Raw genomic sequence first — 20,344 nt, 5'->3', positions numbered from 1 at the left:
GCTTCTTGCGTTAAGACAAATAGGCTCGTGATTTATCTTTGCCCCCCACCCTTCACCTCCATTATACCAACCTACGGAAAACTTTTAAGCCCGCTTCCGGGCCCCGCTTTCTCCATCCAGCAAATAATGGCGTTCGATCTTGCCAATTGTCCGATTCAACTTTTTCCCTCGCCTGATCGCCTTCGCTATCGAAATCCTTGTGTTCTTTCAGACTTCCTACATTTTTTTTTTTTTTTTTGTGAAACTATGTTTAAACAGCGCGCTTAGTGGCTAATTCAAATAAGAAAAAAATTAAGCCTGCAGTGAGCGTGAAGGAACGAGTTTCACCGATTCACAGTCTGCGATAAGACGCCGAAGAATTAACGTCGGACCGATACCTCGTAGTCCTTGTTTTAATTTATTCTTTTACCTGTCGATTTGTACAATTTTACAATATACATTTCTTCTCTATTCAGTTCCGTCTAGTCAAATTCTCTTCTAAAACTGCGAGTCAAAATTTGTCAAATTTAGAACGTTTGTAAGTGGAACGAAAAAAAAGAAGAAGATAGATGAAGAGTAGGGTGAGGGGAAAAAATAAAACTTGGAACATGGTAATTGGCTCGTAATAACAAGCGTAGGATGGTTAAAAAAAAAGATGAGAGTATTATACAGCCGAAGGGAAGGGAAAAATGAGAAGCTAAAAGAAAGAAAGTAGCCGAGGGAAAAGTCTCCTGATACATGCATACATACTTATGATGCGGATGAGTGCAGGATACATGGATATAGGTACAGATAGGTGTACGTAGTATACCTACAAGATACTTAACGTTATATACCGTGATACTCTCGAAAGATAAAAAAGCTCTTCCGCCCGAAGGTGCAAATTTATACACGCATACTATTTAGTTACGGCGCAGATCGTCCATCCTTCAAGTTGCGATATCAGCAAAGATTGAAGATTTTTCAAACGGAACCTCGAGGGTCGTTACCTTATTTCTTTCTTACCTTTTCCTCGATTATTCCAATGGACTTGGAAGAAAAATTGATCGCATGCAGGTATGCGACGGTTTTATTCATGGCCATAGATCTATATCGATAACGACATAGCTCTTGGAATTCATAGGAATCGACTCGTTAACCTGATTATTCAGACACGGAAGATATTCGGGAAGCAAAGAGAATCGATTAAAACCTCAGCAGTCGAGGTTATTTTTACTATGTAGGTACTCGAATGCTGCAGAATCCACTGTAAATGGGCTCTTCGTTAATTTGCAGAAGATTTGCCAAAACAGAGGCTGGGCTCCTGGCAGCCCGAAAAATCAGCAGACTCACGACAGTCTGCTCAAGGTCTGGGACGGTCTTCGACAGCGTGCCGACGCCAACCACGACGGTCAGGTTAGTGAATGCGAAAAAAAAACCTCGTCACTTTGTTGCCAATCCAAAGAGTCGGTGTTGAGTGTGTAGAGAAAACAAAAAATCAATGAAAGGAGGCGACCAAGCAAAGGTCAAAAGGCAAGAACAAGCCAAGTCAAGTAAAGTGAGTCAAATTGTATTCGGGTGGGGGTCAAAACTTGGAAGGTTTTAGCAGTTTAGTAGTCACTCTAATCTGTGACACTTTCGGAAATCAAGATTTCGTTATTTTATTTTCGCATCTTTGAAATTTCGATATATCGGACATTCCTAATATTGATACTTCCAAGTTTTCACCCCCACGCTTGAATTCAAGTGAAAAGATGCTACATTGGGGTGAAGGAAAATTTTTAAAAATCGTTTCGAATTGTCAGTATGAATGGTAACTGAACTTTTCTTGTAATCGTGATTGTCCAATTTTTGTCTCGATCTTAGGAAATGATCCTTTGGGTACTTAAGTACAATACGATCATCGAATAGAAGGGTCTCAATATACGGTTTTCAAATCTATCAGGATTTGATTCGTAGAGTTGAAAAAAAAAAAAAAAAAATAGAATGTCTACAATAAACCAAAGAGTCGTCAAAATACAAGGATTTTACATAAGACAGAATTTTTGACGACTCTATAATATTTTGGCTTTCCGGACTTTGAAATACCATGAAATGGATCTTCGATAATTCGGTATTGCGACCTTTCGAAAGAGCGATCACTTTACTTTCTGACCCTCTTCCTTCCGCCATGATTGTTTTGATTACAAAATTCAAGGAAATCGGGTTGGGTTTCCTCGTTCGAACCTCGATCGTGTCGTCGTTTTTTTTTTTTCGATCCATCGGTTCATCACTGCGCTGTTAATCGTCCGGTTATACATCCTTGACACCGAATCAGCGGCTTCGCGACATTCGGAAGCAGACTAACCCGCCCCGACCAGAAAAAAAAAAAAAAAATTGTTCCCGATTACAGGTGAGCCGCGACGAGTGGTGTTCGATGTGGGAGGAGTACGCCAAGGACCCTACGCACGCTTTGGAATGGCAGCAGCGCTACATGAACTTCATCTTCGACCTGGAGGACACTTCCGGTAAGCCGGATGTTGAGACTTGATTCCCCGATCACGACGCGGCGGTGAATTCTAAAAGCAAAGAGAGGAAAGCGGGTTTATCAACGATTTCCGTTCGCGCAATATCCGGCGGGAAGAATCCAGGGAGCCCGCCGTCTCTTATCATTCCGATCTTATCTGATATGGCTTAAAGACGGTGGTTATGGTTTTTTCTTGTTGATTCTTTATTATTTTTTTTTTTTTTTGGCTCCACTTGTTTTTTTCATTTTTCATTTTATCCTCACCCTTCGCTCAGCCTAGTTTCAGAGGCTTAACCACTCCGTAAGAGATACTTTATTTTGCGGCGGGTTGCCTTTCATGAGGACAAGTCAACAACTCCGGGATCAAGTGGAACTTGAAGCCGGCGCTTAGACCCCTCTAGATCGGAGCTAAATCTTATTTCGTTAAAAAAGTACCTGTACCGGTAGACTGGGAGAAATTTTGTTTTCATCTTATTAGACTTAGTGAGGAATGAGCGTAAAACAAGTATCGTTATAGTTAAGTTTATACAATGTTTTACTTGCAAGAAAATATAGTACCAATATCACAGGTCTGCAACGAAATCCTCCTTCGAAAAATAAAAGATATCACAAATATGTAGGTCTTGATGTGCCGAATCTATATCTGCTTTCCATTTCTTGGATATTTTTTTCTTACTGTTAAAAATTCAGAATTTGTTGTGTTTTGTTTTTCCATTTACGCTACTCTAATCTACTTGAATAGTATCTGTTCATACAGATAATATAGAAAGAAGTTACAAAATAACTAAAATTTTACTAGTAGATAGATTTTCTGTCGATTATAATGTTTAAACTTTTTAACTTTGTAATTTTTTTTTATCAATACTGTTGCCGTCATTAGCGTTTGATTATAATTAGTAAACAAAAACAGCGTTTTATTAAGAAAAAAAAAAAAAAACATTACCTGAAATTTGTACGTGGTACATATTTTTTATCATCATATTTCGATTGAAGATCACCAAATCTATTATAATTACACGTAACAATAAGAAAGAGAAAAAAGGATTTTTTTTTTTGCAGACCAGTGTATTCGGTATTAAAATTTTCTTACAACTGCAGCATTAATATAAATATACTGATCAGAAGTATATAATTTATCCGGTTGTTGTAAAAAATGAAAACGGTTTTTCACCGTATGCTAATTACGCAGTTACATCGTAAATATTTCTCAGTTTGAGTACGGTATAAATACTAATGAGTTACATACCACGTCGTCACTGTTTCGAAGTCACTTATCCAGATGTAGAATTCTCCGCCGTCTCGATTCCCTCCAGGCATTCCTTTGCGGCAAACCTAACCCAGAACTTACCTATAAACTCGTCTCGATTAATTAACCGACATTTATCAACAGACGACGGACGCATTGACGAGGAGGAATTCACCAGCGTTTGTACAACCTACGGCATTCCAATAAGCGACTGCAGAACCGCGTTCAGCAAACTGTCGGGAGTAAGTATAATAATCGAGAGGATATTCTCCCTTCTCTTTCCGCACAATTCTTTGCATCTGATCTTTGCCTGTGAATGTAATGATCTACCGTGTCTTGATTATTTTTTTTCTTCACGTTCGTTCAAGCTTGTAACCAATGCCCCGGAGATGAAGGGAAATTTTTCATCTCAATAAAAATCTTTGACTTTGTAAAATCGAAAGGATTCTCAGTTCCGCAACTGAAACAGCGACTTCAAGGGCTGCGGTTAGAAGAGGGCAATTGTTATTTCGGTCGCTTTTGCTCGCGGGCTTTTACCCCAAAGTTACAACTTGGCAAAATTCTCGTATTATCTTTCACCGAGCGCGCGGTTCGCCTCGGATCGTTTTGATAGCGAGCGAACCATTTCTGTGTGACTTGTATCTACTATATATACATTTGTGTGTGTATATGTATATATGTGTGTGTGGATGTAATCAATCTACAGCTACCGGTCAAAGTTTCAGCAAGACTTGAGATGAAACTGGCGCGGCTCTTTGAACGATATAAATTCGAAGCGAAGATTAGCATCTCGAGTTACTAGGTTTGATGAGAAAATATTTGTACATGATATCGTAGAGAAATTTTTTCACATGAGACAAACTTGTGTCACGTTGGTATTTCGATCGGGATTATCTTGCGTTTGGTGGTATTAAAATATAATTATGTATACATAGACTCGCAAGCGCGGAGAACGGTATATTTAAGCGAAAAATATACAATGTGAATCTTAAAACAAATTTACCAACTCTCAGCACGAGGCAGGAAGCTTTCAGCTCCTAGACACTTACCCGTTGGTAGATGTGAAAAAATTTATTCGTCAAGAGATTGAGAAAATTTATACATACAGGTTTGGAATCTTTTCGTTTCATTCAAGTGATTTGACCAATTTTTTATTTTTTCCCTTTTCTACCTATGTAGTTGTATCGTCGGTTTATGGGTGGTTGATGTTAATATCGTTGCGATTTTTAACAACGTCATTTCAGCAGAAGAAAGAGGTTACACGCGAGGAGTTTACTGAACTTTGGAAAGAGTACTTTTCCTCCGACGATCCGTCAGCGCCTGGCAACTTTATATTTGGCAAAAATTCGTTTAATTAAACTAAAACATCTATTCAGCGCAATAAATACACCCTACCCTGTATCCACGTATAACGAAGCTCCTATGCATTCATTGAACGTCGTGTAATAAACGAATTATCCTATCACTAGTCCTAGCCAAGCCATATCTACGATATTGTAATAATATCAATAAAATAATATTAGTAAGAACATAATAATGATAACGATAACGGTAAATCGAGCGTACGCGTAATAAACATATTTATTACGCGACACAATGCGAAGATCGTCGAGTCATTGAAAAGGAGTCTGTATTATTATTAACTAACACTACAACGATGATGTTCAATCAATATTATTCACCGGCGAAGTTACCCGACGATCAGCTTGATTGATACGTATATATGTCAAAAATTTGATCGATTATTATAATTCTTCGAATGTTATCGTAGTTTTCACAGAGAATTCGCAGTGTGAGCTGTGACCTCTTGTTTGGTTAATTTCTTTTAATGATGTCTAGAGTTGAGCAGGACGATGGATGCAGACTATAATTCAGAATATATATATATATATATATATATATATATATATATATATTTATATATTTATATATGTATATATATTTCTCGACCCTTCGCATTTTGAAACAATGAGATAAATCTTATGATTAGTGTTCTATGATATATAATATGTAACAAAAAGAGAAAATGGAAAAAAAATACCAACAACAACAACAACAACTAAAAAAGAAAAGAGCAATTTAGTATACATATATATGTATATAAATATACGATAAAGATTATTATGGTGTAAGTGATTGAATAAATGTAATGAATAATAACGATATCTAATTATCATTTATAGTATTCGCCTCTTCGCCGTTTAGTGAGTTCAGTTCGAGATTGTAATAACATATCAAGTTTAGGAAATGAAATCAATTCAGTAATTAGAGAAATTGCATAAAAGAACGGAAGTGAAGAAATTTACTTTTATCGATCACTTCAGTCGTTGGGTAAAAACCGCAGGAGCTTGCAGCTTGCAGCAGTTCAACTAAAATCGTACCTATAATTCTCTACTGATTATATCGTTGTGTCCTCACGGTAGCACGTATATGTAATTATACATTGAAAAAAAAACCGTCGTTTATTTGAGTTCGTGAATAATACGACCATGCATCATATCGCAGTCGCCTGCAGTTGAGTTGAATGAATTTCCGATTCACGTATAAATATCCATGCCCGCAAGGGTAATTTGAGTAATTAATCATTAATCACATGAAAGTATGATAATAAATTTTTTATAAATCGAAAAATATATACCACGATCATTACATCGCGTTTATTATAATCCTGAGCGTTACAAAAATAAAAATATATAAAAAAGAAATAAGTAAAAAAGGAAACGAGACAAACGGAAATAGAGACAAGAGAAGTTTGAATTGATGTCAAAATTTTTAGAAGCATTTCGTTCCCTTTACGTGTTCTGTTTATCTTAGTCAAATTTATCGTCTAATGAGCTAAGAAATAAAGCTTCTTTGCGAGCACCCAAGAATCAATATTGATCGAGTAATAAATGCGCTTTGTGAAATTACAGTATCTCCTTTATACCCATTCATTTAAGACTTGCCGCGCGTAATTCCTAAACTTTGAAAATGCTTTGCGACGAGCCGTGTTCTCTCAAAACTTGGTCGTGACATTATTATGCAAGTTTTAAAGAGACTCAAAGTGCTCCTAAACTTTCGTCATCCTATATAATCTTGCCGTTCATTAAATAAATCATAATTCACTGCTGGTAGCGATTTAAATTACCGATGACGCGACAGCATTTTTCACTCATCTCTTCCGCCTTTGTTTTTTTATTTTTTGTATCGTTTTTCATTAGCTCTACAATTTTAGCGAGTCAATTATTCGAGTTTTAATACACGCGCGTATATCGAAATTGAATGAGTCGGCAGGTGAGTCGTGAATCGAAATGAACTGTAAAAATTCAACGTTCAGATTCATGTGATTCGGATTCGATTATGAAACACGTAATTGTTGGATATTTGAAGTTGCGTTAGGAATTCACAAATGCAGATACCTAATTACGTGGGTTTGCCACGCTTGCGAAATCTTATTATGCCGTGTAATACATATGACTGTATAGGTTTATAATTTATAGAGAATATATAAGTATGTGTTACATTATTATAATATAAATGGCAATGCTGAAGCATCGGTATCTTGCATGGGTATAATTGTTAATTATATAAAAAGTTATGATGATTTTTTTTTGAATTATGATTAATATACAATATATTATACATTACACTATTACGGTTAAATACATAATAATATAAATGTTCTACTTCTCCTATTGAATATTATACATATATATTATATTATATCTGTTATTGTACTTCTACTGTAATATTATCATCGTCAAGTGAAAAGGGTTCAACAAAATAAACAAAAGACTAGCATGGGTATCGCAGAATCGGATAAGCTAATCTCAACTTGCCCTTCATGACACCGACATGAGATACAACAATGTACGAGTATTATACAATATCTATGCCCTACATCAAATAAATAATGCATCGCGTCAGCCGTAACTTCTTATTTCCCTCGGGCGAGGCTCGTCTATTTGGAGGATTCAAATCGTAGTGGCATTTTATTTTTGCTTTTATTCAAATATTATGCCACGGCGTCGTATAATAAACATGGGAAGGGGCCACTTTGAATATCTCAAGACCAAAAATAGAAAAGTTTCTCCATAACGAAGGCCGCGCGCTACAACAATCCTCTCGGTATGCACACTCGTCCGAGTCTATGCCAGTGCTGAAACTACGAAACCACTAGCCGTCAATACACCAGTGCAAATATTTATCTTAGTGTTCCCGGGGAGAAAATATCCTACGGACGCTATTAAATCAGAATTTACTTCTACGCTTATCTCGACTCCGAATAATCTGTAGTTCAACAAACATTGCGGTGTAACCGGTTGCCTATCCTCCTCTCTTACCAACTCCAACAATACTCCGGTACATTCGTCGACATTTTTATCGAATTCCGGGATGCACACCTATCTACCTTACCGACCCGACGCTTTGTTGCGTCCTTTTCAAGATGGCGCTACGGTTAAGAAAAATTGAATTTCAATCGTTGGATATGTATTGCATATTTTTTAGATCGATTACCTCACAGTCGAGACGGTGCCGTCGTCACTGTCATTCAGCGTGGAAACGTCTGCCCTGTGAAAAGCACGGTCGGCATACTTGGGTGTACGGGAAAAAAATATGAAAATAAATATGCAGACGCTACGGCCGGCAGCAAAAGTCAAGCTCGATCGGTCAATAAACTGATCGATTAATCCTTATCGCCGAGCGGAGTGGGTTGTACGAAATCCGTGGCTTCTTCACCTCTCGTACCGACCGCCGAGCTCCGAGTTTCGTGTGCTAACTACACGTGACCAAAGAGCTTCAATTCGAAGTTGGGGTGTCGGGAACTATGATGGGTGGCTTAGGGTACGCGTGGGTTATTCCCCTTATTCCTGGGGCAAAGAAAACACCCGTAAGGTTGTAAACCGAACCGCCGAGCTCGTTGCAGCGATGCTACAGACGCAGAAGCGCTGAAGTTTGGTGAGTTTTGATAATGATAATGATAAGAACGTTGATACGAAAGAATCGAAAGGAATGCAGAGATTTTATATCATATCGTATAAATACTTGCGGCAGGCGAATACCGACTCGACGATTTAATGCGAGATAATAAGTCGAAGTCGGAACCCAACCTAACCTAGCCTAACGTATCCTAACCTAACATCGGCTTTGAGTCAAGTCCGCGGTATCTGTTACTATCAGGATTATTATTAAGGTCGTATAAAAGTCAGAACGTTGAAACTTTGTGTCTCATTTCTGTTATCAGTTTACATTTTAAGACTAAAATTAAGTATCAATTGTTACAAGGCTACTTATTCGATGCCTATCATCCGACCCTCACGTGGACGGTGCCGATGATAGATATACTTACATCCGATTTATCATCCGCGATACTCGTTCGTAATTCGTATGCGTGCATCGATACGGCCAATCTGCATCCCGCAGAACCGCCGAACAGTCGCTGATTAGTCATGTAAACAATTCCAAGGAGCGTGCACATGTTGTATTTACATTTATTATTTGGGAGCTTCTTCAAACAATTAGATTGTGAAACGATATGCGGGTACAAACTCCTTCTCCTCCTCCGTCAGAAGGCTGTTGCAGCTGAGGATTTCAACCTTGTGCTTATCAGAAATAAATTGATATCAAGCGACGTGGTGGAACGCAGAAGAACCATAGAGCATCGTGTACATTTTTTAATTATACAAACTAATTATCGTTATCCGTGACATTTTAAACGATTGCAACGAGCCAGCATGTGAGTATATATAAAACGACTAGAACTGATAAATTTGTTCGAAAATATTTTTCTCTAACTTGTGCTCCGTCCGTTACTTTGTCTTCTATTTTTCCTAACAATTCTGTATCGCGCACTCCCCCTTATCTAACTTGTGTAAACATACAAGCTAACTAACTTGTATGCATCTTTTTTTCCATCAAGAAACAGACTAAATGACAAGACATGCGGTTTTCAACTGAGCAATAACAATTAGTCGTATCACAGTGCGTGATCGCTAGGTTCATTCGCTCTAATTCATCACTCAACACGCTTTTATTTTATCCGCTCAGGTTCGACCTCAGCCATGATCTTGAATCGATAGACGATGCGGAGGAGGTAGAAGAGCTCGCCATGACGTCCTTAGCTAAACTTGTTTTTGTCGACACTCATTCGAGAAGCACTCAAAACGGTGCTACTGAATCTGAGTCTGACAAGGCGCTCTCTTTAGCTTTTGAAAATTTGTTTCATATGCCGTTCGACATAATAGAGACCTACGGCAGCACTCTTGGAACTCTAGACATCAGCTACAACAAGTTTAGTAGGTGAGTTCAGAAACTTTCTTCTAAATAGAATAATAATTAATTCTGTTCTTTGTCACAAAGTTCAACATGAAGGGGAATAAAATTCAGTGACTGTTTCATCATTTGTCATGAATTACTTGATTTCAAAAGTAAGTTTAACTTTTTCTCTCACAGAAATCTCCAGTTCTTAGCTGAATTTGATAATATGACGTCGCTAAATCTTGACCATAACAACATAGATTCATACACGATATTTCCGCCGTTGCCAAAGCTCCAACTGCTGTGGTTAAATCATAATAAAATTGAAGATTTGTATCCATTCGTGAAAAATCTTCGTGCCAGTGTGCCGAATCTTCGCTATCTATGCATGATGGGCAACAAGGCAGCGCCGAGTTACCTGAACGGCGGATCGTTTTACGAATACTTACAAAGCAGGTAATGACGTGTGTAGCAATTATTCGTTTTGAGTCTGTTCGTAATCCTGAATTTTTGTTACTTTACTTTCAATGTCCGTTTCAGACTGTTCGTGATATCATGGTTTCCACATTTGGTGCATTTGGACGACAGAGCCGTGACACCTGAGCAAAGATTGGAAGCCAAGAGGCTTTTTAAAAGGCCATTGTTTGACCAAATAGCTGAAACGACACAGGTTCCAGAGTGTCTCAAGCACTTACGCAACAAAATGTCGAGCATACTCTCTAAACCTGCACTGCCAGTAAGGTCCAAAGTTCCAAAAGGTTCTAATTTTATTATTTAATGGAGTATTAAAAGATTTCATATCGAAAACCTCGCCGTTTTTTACATAAAAAATAAAACTACGTAACGCAGGTATACGTATGTAGAACGAGACTGCGGTAATGCGCGGTTCATAAGACTGTCTGACCGCTACACTTTATATTATTACTGAACAATGAAATGAAACATTGAGTCGTTAGTATACACACCAGTGGTCCGATGTTAAAACGTACACGTCTCTGTTAAAGGTTGAAACGACTCTCTTCGTCGTTAATTTATGATGAAATTAATCGCCCCGCACAATCCATGTTATGAGAAACGAGAAAAAAAGAACGATCTCTACGGTTCTGGTTTGCAAAAATTCATATATCGATGACAAATATAGGTACTATTTTTTTACGAAAACATTGCTTCTATAAAATTATAGGGGATTTACTGTATTTGTAATAATTATCAAACAAAATCGCGGGTCATTATAAAAATATGATGTATTATATATATATAATAAATCACGTAATATCTAATTTGTATACAAATAAACAAAAATGTACGATATTCGTATATATATGTATATAATATATTATATCTTGCTACATATTTTTAGTTTTACATATTGACACAATCGACACGGTCGACTGGATGACAAAATGTCTTCTCTAACTGCACTCTGTCTCTTGCCACAGAGAAAGATCAAGTCGTGGCAGAGCAGAGCAGGATGTCAGAGGATTGTTGAATGCAATTAATCTGAAAGGTTCTGGTTGAATTTCTTCTATATTATCACCTGTGTCACATAAAAGTCTGGCAAGGGATGCCTTCTTGATTTCCTCGAATTGCTCTGGAAATACGGTAATAATCAATGGTTAATGCACAATGCTATATACCAGTGTATGATATACATCCCAAAACTGTGGAAATAGGTTTAAACGAAATTCTCTTGCCCTAATATTGCAACATATTTTGGAATCAACGATATCGAATTCTACATGTCAACGCTGATATTACCTGGAGTAAAGGAATGCGGCTGATCGGCATTGTCATAAAAATATCTGTCGCCGATTCTACTCCTGTAGAATTGCTCGCCAAGGAGGCATCTGACAATAGGACCAAGAATGCTACCAGGAGGTTTTCTCTCCATCACTGCACCGACTATCAAATCGATATCGTCTACGTGAGCGTAGACTTTTTTCAGCTTGTTGATGTTCTGAAAATTGGATTGAAACCACCATGAAAACACACGTCTTATTCTGCTAGACGACCGCAAAGATCTAGCATACGTACTTCGAGCGGAATTTCCCGGCGTAGATCGTCGAAGTCGGTCGCATATGTCAGTCCGCATATTTCACGATAACGATTGTAACCTGGAATGCCATGGTCTCTGCCACGCTGGATATCGAGCGATTCCAAATCCAGGCCAAACTCGCTCCTTGACCGAAATAAATATTCGGTAATCTGGTGAGAAGCGTGTGTTATACCGATGAAATGGTAGATTGGCAAATTTATCGATGGTTGATCTGAGTCATTAACTTATCACATTACACGAACACTACCTCAGGGTCGAAATTGATGTCGGATTTTTGCATCGGCTGAGTTACCAGTCCTCTAATCAGATCATCCAGATTGTCATTTCGCTCTATGACCTGAGGACGGAAGTAATGGTTGCTCAGACGGAGAGTGTGCGATATCTCCCTGCTCGCCGGGCAGAGACTGCGAGAACAAGAAAATCATTAGGAAAATGATAGACTCGATTTACTCGACTGGATTTAATGGTAAACGCACTGGATATGTCCGTCCAACATCGAGTGGAATGAGCGATAAGCTGCCGTGGTGAAGCCGTTGATCGTCGTTGCTCTGACACGTGGATCATAAGCCCGCGACATCCCGCCCTGGTTTCGTGGCGTCAGTCCGTATCTCTGGCAATACTTCTTTCCTGGGATCAAACAATTGGTGATTCAGGTTGTACATGGCTGAACTTCACAGGAGAAGAAATAGGTTTTTACTTTACCGATTACAACTGGAAGCCACTCGCTGTAAGTGATGTGCTGGTACTCAGCGATCACGATTTTCCTGGTCTCCTGAAATACGCGTTCATCTTCCCAGTGCGGATTCAGGCGCTGCAACTCGTCCGCTATTCTGTTGTGCTCCCTCAGAAGACATATTTGCAATGCAGTCAGATGAGGGACTTGATTTACCCGGACATCTCCTGAAAGATGAGGCAGTTCAGTCCGGAGAGTGTTCCGATCAGATGTCACGGCAAACGTGAACCTATTATCATACCTGCTAGGTAACAGACCTCCGATGGACTCATTACATCGCAATAGCGTGAACGGTTCGTCATTACGGGCGGAAGTTCGCGCCCCCGTCTAATGGACACCTTCAGTCTACCTCCTTCGAAGGCTCTGAGCCGATCGGCAGTTTCCTTGTCCGATCCGTAGAGCTGCGAAGCGTCCAAATAGCTGGACACCGTGTTTATCTGACGACAAGTTTGAATTGATACCGTTTGATCCCGTGTCACTAAAATTGTTCTTGAAACGGTATCTTACTTGCTCGGCTGGACCTAGACTGCAATCCTCCCTCGAAACTGTCATCGACCTCACGAACTCCATGCACTCACTTCCAAATCGTGAATAAAATTCGTCATTCTTCGGTATTTCTATCGGCAGACAAGAGTGATGCTGCAGACTTTTGGAGAGCTGTTTACCATCAGCGCAACACCGTATCCCACCCTTGGCTGTTGCAAAAGTGTAGAGAGAGTGAAAATTATTTTCATATACTTTCAAAATGACTGAAGAGGTTGTGCATCTCTCAAACGGACTCACCGGTTTGGTCGGGCGTCTGCATAGCCGTATCGTGTGCGAGCAATTGACCCCACTGAGCAACGGCTAAAGTCAGTCTTCGATCGCTTACGCCGTTTTGCGAAAAGCACTGAACACTCAGCAGGCGTGGATTCGGCAAATCCTCTCCAGTGACACTCTTCGGCGGTTCATGTACTCCTGTATGTTGGAATTCAGGGCGTCAGTCAAGTGCTTGACTGTTCATCGGCTCAGAATCGAAGAAGTTCTCTTACCGTCAGAATAGCGGGATTGAAGAACCCTGGCGAATGCTGTATTAGTCTGTCCCCAAGTGGGGTGTTTCTGGTTGTTGCAGGAGCCATCGAAAGTTCTGTACATCTGGTTAGTCGGACAGCGTTTTGGACGAACGTAGCAAAGCCCGGTTCCAATCACGCGGAACGCGTGATGCTGGAGGAATTCGAGGAAAGTGTTTGGCGTCACATCGAAACTGGAATGATGAAGAAAACGAATGTCGCTTTACTCGCCGGAATAATTTTTCAAGTCCGCTTGCTGCTTGGTAAGTAAATAATTTTACTCACTCTGAGGATAGTCTACGTTGCAGAAGTTTTGTACCAAACAAAGAGAACTCTGACTTTTGACTGATTTCCACCGTATTTTCAGTTGCCAAGCTGTTGAGGAGGTGAAGCATCGCCGGTGTATGAAGTTTTGGGATGAAACCTTCTTCGCAGAGCCACTTAGCACGATTCTGCATTTCTTGCGCAAGCTCTTGTCCGTGGCTTAAGTACGTTTTGACGGTTCGGAGGGTGATTGACATGCTTGAATCTGTGAAGTGAAACGTTTATTCGTAAAAGTGTAAAAAGAAAACGTGAAAAAAGACTGTGACAGTTGACAATGAGTGAATTAGTGAATCACTAGCCTCGTGGATGTCCCAGGTTTGCGTTCAGCTGCTGACACTCGGGGTTCATGAACGCAGTTTTTCCAGTGCAGTTCACGTCCAAGTTTATGAGGCGGTGATGAGCGTTGGAAAAAATGCCACCACCTGTGGAGTATTGGGTATTCTGTCGACACCACGAAATCATCGTAAGTAAAGATATCTCAGAATTATTTAAGTAATCTTATCCTAGAACGCTCACCTCTCCGTAATACGTTCGGCCAATGTTCGATTGATTATCGTTGTCGCTAGTGAGCAGCTGTCCGTTAGTGTCCGGCATTGGTTCAACATGTTCGTCAGCATATTCGTTGTTTCCTTCTTGGATCAATTTCTGCTGCTCCACGTCTTCTTGCAATTCGATTTCGGTATTGTGTAAAATTTGATCCTCATCTTGGAGATTCAGTGAGAGTGTGGGCTCTGCAAGACACACCGCTGGGAAGATCTTACTTTGCACGTTGATTGCACTCCCAGCGTTCAAGTTGACGTGCAATTTTCCGCTTACTCCGCATTGTCCCAACGCGCATTCTGAATCAATTAATTGCGAGCCATCTTCCGCTTTCGCTTCAAACGAGCTTCCTAATTCAACTGACGATTCGATTCCTGAATTACTTGTAGCTGTGTTGGTTGTTGAATGATTTTTGGTGTTGAAAGAACCAGAGAGTTCGCTACTGCTACTGCTCGCAATTTCTACGTTCGTTGGCTCACTGACCTCTTTTCCAGAGTTTTCACTTGAAGAACTTGCATTTTCCAGACTTTCTTGCATCACCACGTTCACCGTTTCTTCTTTGAGCGCTTCGCTAGTACCTCCAGTTTGTTTTGTTACCAAATTTGTATGCAGATTTCTGGAAATTTGCGCGTTAGTCTTATCCTTGTTCGCAGTTAGCGATATCTGAGTTGAACTTTCAACAGAACTCGAAGAACTCGACACAGCGACACTGCTGGCGCCAGTTATAGACGACTGAAGAGAACTTCCTCGATTTTCAATTTTCGTCGTTCCGCTGGTGTTTCCCAATTTGCCGTCTACTTCCCCAGACAACTCACAGCTTTCCGAACTTGTCAAAGAGTCATTTCTGCTGTAGCCCATTGTCAGACTCCCTTGTAAGTCGCTCGAGGTCTGACCGTCTGTTTGAATGTTCTTGTTCACACTCAGAGAGATGCCGTTTCCTTGATTGCTAATATTCGAAGAACTTGATATTCCAATTTCTCCCCGAACAGCAATGTTGCTGGATCCACTTGATGACGTCTGAATAAGGCGTCCTTGACCTTGAATTTCGGTCATTCCACCGGTAACTTCCACGTCATCGTCTAATTCCGCAGACAACTCATGGCTTCCTGAGCTTGTCGAAAAGTCATTTCCGGTGTATCCTATTGTCAGACTCCCTTGTGAATCGCTCGAGGCCTGACCGTCCGTTTGAATATTCTCCTGTACACTCAGAGATATGCCGTTTCCTTGATTGCCGGCATCCGAAGAACTTGATATTCCGATTTCTCCCTCAACAGCAATGTTGCTCGATTCACTTGATGACGTCTGAATAAGGCGTCCTTCGCCTTTAATTTTCGTCGTCCCACCAGTGACTTCCACTTCTTCGTCTAATTCCTCAGACAACTCACAGCTTCCTGAACTTGTCGAAGAGTCATTTCCGTTGTAGCCTATTGTCAGACTCCCTTGTAAGTCGCTCGAGGCCTGACCGTCTGTTTGAATATTCTTGTTCACACTTAAAGATATGTCGTTTCCATGATTGCCGGCATTCGAAGAACTTGATATTCCGATTTCTCCCTCAACAGCAATGTTGCTCGATCCGCTTGATGACGACTGAATAAGGTATCCTTTACCTTGAATATTCGTCGTTCCACCAGTGATTTCCACTTCATCGTCTAATTCCCCAGACAACTCACAGCTTCCCGAACTTGTCGAATAGTCATTTCTGCTGCAGTCTATGGTCAGACTCCCTTGTAAGTCGCTCAAAGCCTGACCGTCCGTTTGAATGTTGTTGTTCACATTTAGAGAGGTGCCGTTTCCTTGATTGATGGCATTCGAAGAACTTGATATTCCGATTTCTCCTTCAACAGCAACGTTGCTCGATCCGCTTGATGACGCCTGAATAAGGCGTCCTTCGCCTTGAATTTTCGTGGTTCCACCAGTAATTTCCACTTCGCCACTCAATTTCCCTGACAACTCAAGGCTTCCTGTGCTCGCCGAAAAATTGTCTTCATTATAGCCAATCGACAGACTTCCTTGTAAATCGCCCGCGTCCTGGTCATTAGTTTGAATTTTCTTGTTCACATTCGTCGACATATCGTTACCACGATTAATACTATTCGAAGAACTCGATATTCCAATTTCTCCTTCAACAATAATGCTGTTAGATCCAGTTGAAGTCGATTGAACAGAGTTTTCCTCATTTTGAATTGTCGTTGTTTCACCAGTAACTTCCGTTTGGCTATTCAATTTCCCAGATAAGTTAAGGTTCCTCAAAGTTGATGAGGCCACAACTTCACTCTGAATTGTCAAACCCGGTACTAAATCGCCATCGTTTTGTGATATTATCGAATCAATTAGGTCTTCCTTGGCATTGAGTGCTTTAATAAGTGCGTCATTGACCGTGGCTGCATTACTTCCTGTCGTGACTGTGTCAAGCAGACCCTTTTTCGTCTGAATTAATTTTCTCTTCAAATTTATGAGTGATTGTAGGGAATCCGCACGACACGAGTCCCTCGCATTATTAGCTATCTCGACTCTAGTTGATGTGGCCGAATCCAGAAGCTCTTTTTTAGCATCAAGCGTTTTCCTGAACGCTTCACTAAATTCTGTTTCAGAACCACCGGCAATAATTGGCTGAATTAAATTCTTCGTCGCTTGAATTATTTTTCGCTTAGAATTCGATACCGATTGCCGTGATGCTTGATTTTTTTGACGACTTGCGTGTACAATTTTTCCCTCGTTTTTAAAACTTCTGTTCGACGAACTATCCATTGTAGACTTTCGAACGGCGTTGGAGTATTTTTTAGTAGCACGACACGTTCCAGTAGATCGCGTCGTGTCAAGCAGCTCCTTCTTAGAATTAGGTGTTTTCGTAACTACTTCGGACAAATCTGCTCTACCATTTTCACATGTAGTTTTACAACTCGAATTCTTTTTTGCGTCGATTCTTTTTCGCTTAGAGTCTAACCTTGACTGATATGAGGATTGAGGTCGGAGATTTAATAAAATTGGAGCAGCTGCCTGATCATTCTCGTTCGAAAAACTATCCAGTCCAAGATCTATTGCACCAGAAGTGGAGTCTTTTTCGTTATCAACGCCTGTCTTGCCTGAGGGTGATATCATTGAATCAACTAGATCTTGCTTCGCATTTAGTGTTTCCAAAAACGAATTATTCAATCCCGGTTGATTGCCGCCAGCCACAGCAGTTTCAATCAAATTCCCCTCTGCTTGAATCAGTTTTTTTTTCGAATCTAAAATGGAGTGAAAATCGGCCAAAATTTTACCATTTTGTTGATAATCGCTACTCAAAATAGTATCTAATCCGAGATCAATACTAGAAGAAGCTGATTTTTCGCTATCGTCAAAATTCACCAAGCTTATCGAATTGAGAAGATCCTTTTTGGCAGCAAGCGTTTTGAAAAGCGCTTCAGTTAACTCTAATTTAGTGTCTCTTGCAGCAACTGTACGTATCAAATTCCCTTTCGCTTCAATTAGTTTTTGCTTCAACTGTAAAACCGTTTGAAGTGAGAGACGAGATTGGAGATGAGCAACAACCTTACTAATTACGTCGTCATCTTCATTCAATAAACTATCAAATCCAATGTCCAACACCACGGAAATCGTCTCTCCGTTGTCAACAGTCTGTGCTCCGGTAGCCAGCACAGAGTTCAGTAGGTCTCTTTTCGCTTCGAGTATTTCCAAGAACGCATTATTCAACTCCGATTGCTTTCCTCCCGTCAGAGCTGTTTTAATGCAATTCCCTTTTGCTTGAATCAATTGTTTTCTCGAATCTAAACTTGACCGAATATTGGCAGAAATTTGACCATTTTGTTGGTGATCACTATTTAAAATCGTATCTAATCCAAGACAAATACTAGGAGAAGCTGATTCTTCTTCATTCCCGAGGTTCACTGATTCAGCAGGTAGGATTGAATTGAGGAGATCTCTTTTAGCAGCAAGCGTCTCAACTAGTGCGTCAATTAATTCCGATTTACTGCCTCTTGCAGCAGCTATACGGATCAAGTTCCTTTTTGATCTAATTAGTTTCCGCTTTAATTCTAAAACTGTTTGAAATGAGATATGAGATTCGCGATTAGTAATAACTAGACTAATTACTTGGTCATCTTCGTTCAACAAATTGTCCAATCCGATGTCCAACACAGTCGAAAGTGTTGCTCCGTTGTCAACAGCCTGTGTTCCAATAGACACCACTGATTCCAGGAGGTCTTTTTTCGCCTCGAGTGTTTTGATTATCGCAACATCAATTTCCTCTTGACTACCTCCCTCAGCTATTGTGCGAATCAACTCCCCTTTCGCCTGAAGTACTTTTAGATTTAAGTCTAGAGTGGACTGAAGGGATCCATGTGACTCGACATTACTATTAATTTGACTATTTCCCTGATAATTTTCTGTCCAAAAACTGTTCAACCCGAAATCACTGGTGGCGGAACCTAATTCTTGATCGTCACCGTCCACACTTTCTGTTCGCGGAGATGTTATTGAATCGAGCAGATCTTTTTTCGCCTGAATTATTTTATGCGTAGAATTTAAAACCGATCGAGACGAGTTTCTGCTCCTGCTCTGCGATCTGGTTGTAGTCGAACAACATTTTCGTTGATGAATGTCTGTCGCGAGAGAGTCAACTAATGCCTTTCTGCTCTGCACCGCGCTGATAGTCGAAAATATTACCGAATCAATGAGGTCCTGCTTGGCCTCGACTGTCCTCTGCATAGCTTCAGCTATTTCTGCCTCGCTGGCGCCTGAGGCAGCTAAACTGACAAGGTCCTTCTTCGCCTGCATGATCTTCCGCTTAGAATTTCCCAACGGTTCGATTTGCATGTTCGATCTAATCGACCTGGCTTCCCAGGGAGCTCGAAACGCCTCTGGAGACTCCAAAGCACTTTCCATTTCATTATCAATATCAAGCGAAGCCCTCATACCAACCGCACTGCTCGACTCCGATCGCTGGGTGCTTTTCACGCCGTGATTAAAACTCGACGAAAAAACCGCACTCGCGGAATCCTCAGACCCATAAACCTGCCCGTCTTTATCGGTCTTGAGCGCCGTTGAACTCTCAGAGTCCCCCAGAGACTTCGCATCGTAAAATTCCGGCCGGTTAGTGCTCGCCATTCGAGTCTGATAGTCGGCGTCCCCGGAGGGTCGAGATACTACGAAATCTTCTCCAAGCCCTCTCGGTGGCGAAGCGTTGCGCTTCACTTGGATCGTTTCCGGGTCTTCATCCTCCACCAGGTCGTCCATGTCCATGAAAATCGTCTCACCCTCGATCACCGGCGGCTCCTCAAATTCCGGGACGTCGTCAGTTCCGTAAATGGATTCCCAGTACGCCACCGTGTCGTCCAGTTGGGGCAGGACCAATGGGACTCCATCCTCGTACGAGTTCTCGGTGTTTCTTCGATACACCGGCGCCGCTTTGTAATCGTCCTGATACTCCTTGGCCTCATAAGAGGCGCTTGCCGACGAGGATGCGTCAGAGACCTCGAGGGAACTCAAGTCTTCGTACGAGGCTAGACTCGCGCTGATGGGCCCCAAGAGCAATATCAATACGCCAATAATCGGGTATTGGCACATTTTTGTTATCGTGCTCGATGCGATCTTTGTTTCTTTCTTTTCTCTTTTTTTTTTTTTTTTCTTTTTTGCTGCGATTTATACGCGAAGGGAATGGAATCGTTAGCGCGACGCGTGTAATTGAGTTACTGAA

The 20,344-nt window shown here is 40.7% G+C and overlaps 3 protein-coding genes across 6 annotated transcripts in view; 2 read left to right on the top strand and 1 right to left on the bottom strand.

Moving 5' to 3' along the window:
• The window catches only part of LOC124298689 (calexcitin-1), a 54,042-nt gene extending 48,260 nt beyond the window's left edge, over positions 1-5,782 (top strand). For both annotated transcript variants that reach the window (XM_046751049.1, XM_046751059.1), the window contains exons 4-7: positions 1,255-1,374; positions 2,351-2,465; positions 3,855-3,952; positions 4,955-5,782. In XM_046751049.1, the coding sequence (XP_046607005.1) occupies positions 1,255-1,374; positions 2,351-2,465; positions 3,855-3,952; positions 4,955-5,068 (447 nt within the window). In that variant the 3' untranslated portion in view covers positions 5,069-5,782. The remainder of the gene's footprint in view (positions 1-1,254; positions 1,375-2,350; positions 2,466-3,854; positions 3,953-4,954) is intronic.
• Positions 5,783-8,232: 2,450 nt separating this feature from the next.
• Positions 8,233-11,185, top strand: LOC124298678 (leucine-rich melanocyte differentiation-associated protein-like). 3 transcript variants are annotated; one of them, XM_046751025.1, is made up of 5 exons: positions 9,348-9,426; positions 9,738-9,989; positions 10,143-10,403; positions 10,488-10,683; positions 10,952-11,185. In XM_046751025.1, coding segments are annotated over exons 1-5 (744 nt in total). In that variant the 5' UTR covers positions 9,348-9,424; the 3' UTR covers positions 10,985-11,185. The 3 variants fall into 3 exon arrangements, with proteins under 3 accessions (XP_046606990.1, XP_046606981.1, XP_046606971.1); XM_046751034.1 differs by lacking the exon at positions 9,348-9,426 and adding an exon at positions 8,233-8,648 and having other exon boundaries at positions 10,488-11,181; XM_046751015.1 differs by having other exon boundaries at positions 10,488-11,183.
• Positions 11,186-11,280: 95 nt separating this feature from the next.
• On the bottom strand, positions 11,281-20,231 carry LOC124298592 (uncharacterized). Its single transcript, XM_046750790.1, has 14 exons — positions 16,075-20,231; positions 14,626-15,975; positions 14,409-14,550; positions 14,071-14,314; positions 13,768-13,979; positions 13,520-13,693; positions 13,244-13,431; positions 12,978-13,173; positions 12,706-12,903; positions 12,480-12,630; positions 12,251-12,407; positions 11,982-12,152; positions 11,706-11,904; positions 11,281-11,538 (listed from the first exon to the last, which is right to left on the bottom strand). The coding sequence occupies exons 1-14, from the start codon at positions 20,212-20,214 to the stop codon at positions 11,360-11,362; spliced, it is 7,701 nt and encodes a 2,566-aa protein (XP_046606746.1). The 5' UTR covers positions 20,215-20,231; the 3' UTR covers positions 11,281-11,359.
• Between the last annotated feature and the right edge of the window lie 113 nt (positions 20,232-20,344).

This window comes from Neodiprion virginianus, chromosome 1, assembly GCF_021901495.1.
Source record: "Neodiprion virginianus isolate iyNeoVirg1 chromosome 1, iyNeoVirg1.1, whole genome shotgun sequence".
Taxonomy (NCBI): Eukaryota; Metazoa; Arthropoda; class Insecta; order Hymenoptera; family Diprionidae; genus Neodiprion; species Neodiprion virginianus.
This window is presented reverse-complemented; position numbering and strand designations above follow the sequence as displayed.

What these genes read in the sequence shown, in the direction of transcription:
- LOC124298678 (XM_046751015.1), top strand. An exon ending in AGCTACAACAAGTTTAGTAG is followed by an intron (nt 9,990 to 10,142) that starts GTGAGTTCAGAA and finishes TTTCTCTCACAG; the next exon opens with AAATCTCCAGTTCTTAGCTG. An exon ending in TACGAATACTTACAAAGCAG is followed by an intron (nt 10,404 to 10,487) that starts GTAATGACGTGT and finishes TGTCCGTTTCAG; the next exon opens with ACTGTTCGTGATATCATGGT.
- LOC124298592 (XM_046750790.1), bottom strand. Translation starts at nt 20,214, where the DNA reads ATGTGCCAATACCCGATTATTGGCGTATTGATATTGCTCTTGGGGCCC. An exon ending in CAACGTAGACTATCCTCAGA is followed by an intron (nt 13,980 to 14,070) that starts GTGAGTAAAATT and finishes TCATCATTCCAG; the next exon opens with TTTCGATGTGACGCCAAACA. An exon ending in TCAATCCCGCTATTCTGACG is followed by an intron (nt 13,694 to 13,767) that starts GTAAGAGAACTT and finishes TCCAACATACAG; the next exon opens with GAGTACATGAACCGCCGAAG.